This window comes from Elaeis guineensis, chromosome 2, assembly GCF_000442705.2.
Source record: "Elaeis guineensis isolate ETL-2024a chromosome 2, EG11, whole genome shotgun sequence".
Lineage (NCBI taxonomy): Eukaryota > Viridiplantae > Streptophyta > Magnoliopsida > Arecales > Arecaceae > Elaeis > Elaeis guineensis.
In genome coordinates, this window is record NC_025994.2 from 8,435,011 (window position 1) to 8,441,010 (window position 6,000).

The following is a 6,000-nucleotide window of genomic DNA, read 5'->3' on the forward strand; positions in this document are numbered from 1 at the left end:
TCTCCTTCGGACCCCTGGGCTCGACCAAGCGTCGGTCGGACGCTCCTTCGTCCGCGCGCATATACTTGTATGCGCGCTCCAATAGCTCGGCGTATGTTCGGGGGAGGGTCTTGTCCAGAGAATAGGTAAATCGGGACGACCTCAGGCCCCTCTTCATGGCTGAAACCGCCATGTCTTCGTTGAGGTCCCGGACCTCGAGCGTGGCAGCGTTGAATCGCGCCACGAAGTGTCGGAGCGTCTCGTTTTCCCCCTGCTTGAGGGAGAAAAGTCTATCCGACGTTCGCGGCGGCTTTCGGCTGGTGCTGAAATGGGCCACGAACGAATGCTCGAGCTGCGCGAAGGAATGGATACTGCCCGATCGAAGACCGGAGTACCAAGCCCTGGCAGCTTTGCGAAGTGTGGCGGGGAAACCGATGCAAAAAAGAGCGTCGGTTGCCCCTTGAATTGTCATGAGAGCTTTATAGCTCTCGAGGTGGTCGACTGGGTCGGTGGAGCCGTCGTAGGGCTCCACGTGCGGCATCTTGAACCGACTGGGAATCGGCTCGTCGAGGACCAGTCGGGAGAGAGGTTGGGCGGTCTGGAAGTCGACGTCATTCGAAGACTTCTGGCCGTCCATCTGCATTTGGGCGAGTCGGCGGTCGATCTCCTCGAACTGTCGCTCGTAGTCGTCCGCTCGTCGATGCTGGGAGACCCCAGGTGTGGAGCCTCCGGAAGACTCTGAAGGAGAGGCCGACGGTGTGCGCGGCCGCTTTTCCTTCCTCGCCCGTTCCAACGGGGAAGGAGAGGGCCGCTGGGACCGTCGGTCGTCGCGCCGAGGTCGACCCTCCTCCTCCCCGTGGGAGCGCTGTTGGAAGTGCTCGCCTGGAGGCGGCAGGGGTCGGCGCGACCGTCGGCGGCTACTCCTGGAAGGCATAGGTCGGGCCGCCGGTTGTTGCTGGAGGCTTTTGACTGCGTCGGTCAGCACGGTCATCTGCCGCACGATGGCCGCAATCTGGGCCTCCGTGGTTACTGCGGGGTGCGGAGAGCTAGGCTCCGCCGCCGGTGGGGGCGGGGAGGCTTCTTCCCGGCGGGAAGAACGCCTTGCCGACCCAGTGATTCTCGATCGTTGAGCTCTTGTCTTTGTCATGCTGTCCCCTACCTGGCGCGCCAATCTGTTGCGGCCAATCGCCTCGTCGCCCGATCGCCGGGAAGCGTGCACCTGCAAAAGGAAGTCCGCACTGACCGGAGGCGGCTCCGGTGGGGACCCTCCGACGGTCAAGTCAGAGAGGTGACTGGGCAACAGTGAAATGCAGACAGAGAGCTCTGAGAGGGAGAGAGAGAGAGAGAGAGAGGGGCGAGCCTGCGTATGTGGGGGAGACGGGCGGATCGATCCCTTGCACTGTTGCCTTCCCCGGTATATATAGTGGAGCATGGTATGGCGCCATCATTAATGGCGCGGACAAGTGAGGAACTGTCAACTCACTGTAGACTGTCAGAGCCGCCGTGAAAATGTCACGTCGCCGTGTAGCCGTCTAATCACCAGGGTTGACCCGGTTCTCGGCGAAACAACGCCCCTAGGTGACCGTGCCGCATGTCCGTGTCAGAGCTGACAACGTCTGGCGGCCGTACGGCGGTTGGTGGAGTCGGCCGACCCAGGGTCGGTGGCCAGCAGAGTGGCGTCGGACTCCTCCGTCGGTCGGCGAGCTTCATGTGGGTCGGCTAACGGACCTCGGGGTTTAGTCGGTCGGGAATGGACCGTGGAATGGCCGCAGTTAGCCGCTGATGGCGTCCGTCGGCCTGTCGCCCGACTTATGATCGGCCAGGCAGAGTCGTCCGTCGGGTCGTCGGCCGGGCTGCCAGGTCGGGCCCTCCGATAGTCGGTCGGTCGGGCCGCCAGACGGTCGGTCCCTCCGACAGACGATCGGTCGGTCGGTGGGTATCCCCCAACAAGTATACATTTTTTAAGGAGCCATAACCTGACCTCATTTAGCAACACTGTTAGTTTGAGGTGCATTTCTCGTGGCTGCTTCTGGTGTACGGCACTTTGCAGCAAGTGCATACTGAGAAGGAAGAAAAAACATGGTGAGACTGCCATGTCATGAGCAAATCAATACAGTAACTACAACGTTAGAATGCCGATACCCATCTCCAAATTAAAAACTTCGTACCCATGCCTGCCTTATACCTACATTAAATTGGATTGGGTCAAATAAAGTAGATAATGCAGGACGTGTAGATAAGATGAATTAGGTCGGATCAAGCCGGCTCGATAAGAAATTCGTTATACAAATATCTTAAAATAATTATAATTTTGAAAGAACGGTTTAGATCAAAGTTATATTGTGTCGGATTTGAGACAAAGCATATTATTATCCGTACTTGGTCTGAATGTATTTTGGATATTTTATTTAGAATTTATATCTATCTCAGATTTTTATCGGATTGGATAAAACCTATCTCATTCAGGTCGGATTGGTTTAGATATACGATGGATTGGCTATAATTACCATCTCTATCTCAATGTGATGGTTCCAAAGCTCCCACAAATTCAACAGTGTTCAAAAGTAAATACCAAGAAGTTGCTTAATCACGTAAAAACTGAGGATGTAGGTGAATGGATCGTAATACCATATGATTGGAACCGGATCAGATACTAACATATCCATATCCATATTTTTTTGTTTGATGAATACAAATACAGATACGGATATTATTCGGTTGCAAAAAATCATATCTATATTTATTTTAAATAGACACGGAAACAATTTGGATATTGGAAGTATAGATATAATGACAGGTATAACTTAAATAAATAAATTTTATGAATATATAATAAAAAATATTACTAAATAGATAATAAATCAAGTTCATAATATATTTATATAATTGTATATTTTTTTTAAAACTTAATAAGTACTATATAAAATTATATAGAATTATATATAAATTTGGATATGGATTAGATAGTTATCTATCCATATCCATATCTATTTTTTTTTAACAGATATGAATATGAATATTAATCGGATTCTCAAATTATTATTCATATATAGATTAATTTAAATAAAAAAATAAATTTGAATGGATAATATTTATATTACTTTCACCCCTTCAGTTCTATCAATTTAGTGAATTGAGACCCACAACTTCAGCCATTAAATTTATGACCATCAAAATGGAGGTAGCTTAGAAGGGTGCCATGTGGGTTAATTTAATTAGTTTAGTGAGGTCACAAGAAATTGGTACGGGCGACCTGGATTGGATCCTGCTTTTGCTATCATTTCAATGAATTTCTAGGGGCTGTCCATCTTGTTCTGAAAAAGAGGAAAAAAAAATAACAGAGCACTTAATCTACTCTGGAACGTTAAAAAATATATATTATCTACTATATTGATAAAAACAAAATGACAGCAATGCAAATTTTTTATGATTTAAAGTTCGGGATGAAAATAGATTGGGCATAGATCGAATAGTTAATTATCCATATTTATTTATATTTTTATAGGGATGGATAGATTCTTGAGGGTAGATTTAAATAAACAGATCAGATTGCATAAAATTATAAAATTTAATTTTTATATATATTTTTTTAAATATTATATAAAATTATATATATTTGTATTAATTTTAGAGCTGATCGTATCATTTATAAATTCTGTCCCATTCGAGCTGGATGAGATATCCAATGGGTAAAGTAGTTTTCCATCCTTGACGCAATTAAGCATCTCAAGCGGGATTCTCTTTGCGGTGTTGGAACGTAAATTCTCTGTCCACTGATGGAAATGGATTTCCACTTTCCATCACAGGAAAGAAATATCAGGATCTACCCCCATCTGAATGCCACAATTACATGCACGTTCACCTGCTGCCTCATATAACTGCTGTCTTTCTGTTTGAGATTAAAAACTCTTTTACTACATAAATATATGCTGCAATGTTGCCGTTCCCCGGAGGCAGCTTTGGGGTTTTTTTTTTTAAAAAAAAATGCAGCTTCTTGTACGAGATCATATAATTTTAGGACCCAAGATAGCCGAGTTCTTATTATAAAAATGGCCGTCCCCAAGGCTTAAAAGGAGACTTCAGAATCGGGGGCTTCATAATAAGTGCGGAGGGGATGATTTGGTTCTGGTCACCATACGGTATGGAGGTACAGCTGCCACCATCACATGCACGGCAAATGTCTCATTGCTATAGTAGGCAGGAGATTTCACTGCAAATTGGTTATTATAATATTTATTTCGATATACTATCAGCAATTTTTTCAATATATCCTCTTTCCCAGTGAATTTGAGGCATGAATCGGACGGTATCTGATCTTTTGATATATCAGAATAAATTTTTTTATCCATGAGCTAGGCCTGAGCACGATGACCAGGGGACAATCTGCCATATATTGTGATTGCAGAAATCTATTACGATTAAAATGATAAAAATTTTCGCCGGATGAATAGAATCACGCAAGTGATAGAAATTTGCCATATATTTTGATTTTTAATAAGTTTTCATGATTAGAGTATTATAAAGAATTTGCACTTATTGTGACATATTTCTCCATTCAGTCTTGTCATTTGGTATACATGTTTGCACTAAATATCATTGATGGATGTTTGATCAGGATATCACCTCTCAGGACCTTTTCGATATCGCGCGATGCAGTAGGAAGAAAGAAGAAATAAAAAAGAAAACAATCAATTACGTGGATCAGTCAAAAAAAAGCTCGTCTCTATGGGGTATGCAAATTTCACTATGAGAAAAAAAAATATTACTAGAGGAGATCTCACTCTCAACTTTCGTACACCCAATTTTTCTCTTATAAAAGCTTTCTCTTTATGAAAATCCCCCTGAATCCCTGAAGCGACCGCTGTCTGCTGTCCAGGAGCCTCCCTACTCATTCTCTTCTCAATATTTCAGCCCCTCTCTCTCCATGGGTGTTCACTATCTTCCTGGGCTTCGGCCTGACAAAAAACTACGCAGCACAAAGCCACCACATCGGCTCCTGTTCATGGATCAGGCCCTTTATAGGCCTTAAAAACGGCTTAGATTAGGATTAGGAATCCTAATCAAGCCCAAACAAAGTCCAAAAAACCTCCCAAACTGTTGGATCGAGATTGAGATCAACCCACGCCCTCCGATTGCATATCGGTCTATGAAATAGTACCGTGGACCATAAGAAATACGTGGGAAACTCCCATGCGGTCCACGGACCTCCTTGTGCACTGTCCGATCCATCATGGACCGGGCTGCGGGCTCCCAATGGTGCGCTTGGGCCTGGGCCGACCCGCACGAGCTGGTGCTTGGGCTTGGGCCGCATGCTGGGCCATGCCTTGCGCGCCCGGTCCGCATGCAGTCGTGCCTGAGCCGCACCCCGCCGGCTGCCGCATGCGGCCTCACCGTCGCTGCTCCGCCGACGGTCCTCCGTCGCTCCGAGTTTTGTGTCAGCTTCTCTCGCACGTATCTTCTTCGTTCGAACTCCATTTGGGATGATCTTAATCTCGTTGGACTCCATTTTTCATCGTGGATCTCGCTGTGAGCTTAATATGGATCGAATTTCGAGACATCAAATCCTAACAATCTTCATCTCAACTCGATATTCGGCTTCCTCCTGACTCTGAGAGCTTCTAGATCTCTTTGCCTCTATGCCCTGGGGCAATCGCTTGCTGATCATGGATGAACAAACATGGAAGTCGAGCCAGGCCGCTCGATCCCATCTCTATTGTATACTGTGCTTCTCCTGACCTGAGACCTACTTGGGATATCATCCTGCGGCAATAGGAATCTCACCTTGCGATGTCGCTTCTCGTCCTCTTGAGTCTGTTGTCTCGTGCCCGATCCACCTTCACTTGGAGCTCTACCTCGCTCTGAGCTCCACCTCGCTTCTGAAGCTCCACCTCACATTGAGCTCTCCGTCGGGTAATAATATCATCTCCTCCCTTTCTTCCCCTCTAGAATAATCCTATCATCGTGTAGCACCTTCAGAATTTCTCCACCAGCTATCGTCCTATAGCCTTTCGAATCCAGTCT

At 46.2% G+C, this 6,000-nt stretch overlaps 1 protein-coding gene across 1 annotated transcript in view; it reads right to left on the reverse strand.

Moving 5' to 3' along the window:
* Positions 1-1,961: 1,961 nt before the first annotated feature.
* Positions 1,962-6,000, reverse strand: part of LOC140855200 (uncharacterized) — a 17,908-nt gene continuing 13,869 nt past the window's right edge. The window contains exons 3-4 of the mRNA XM_073251079.1: positions 4,113-4,189; positions 1,962-2,039 (exon numbers count right to left, since the gene is read on the reverse strand). Of these exons, the coding sequence (XP_073107180.1) occupies positions 1,962-2,039; positions 4,113-4,189 (155 nt within the window). The remainder of the gene's footprint in view (positions 2,040-4,112; positions 4,190-6,000) is intronic.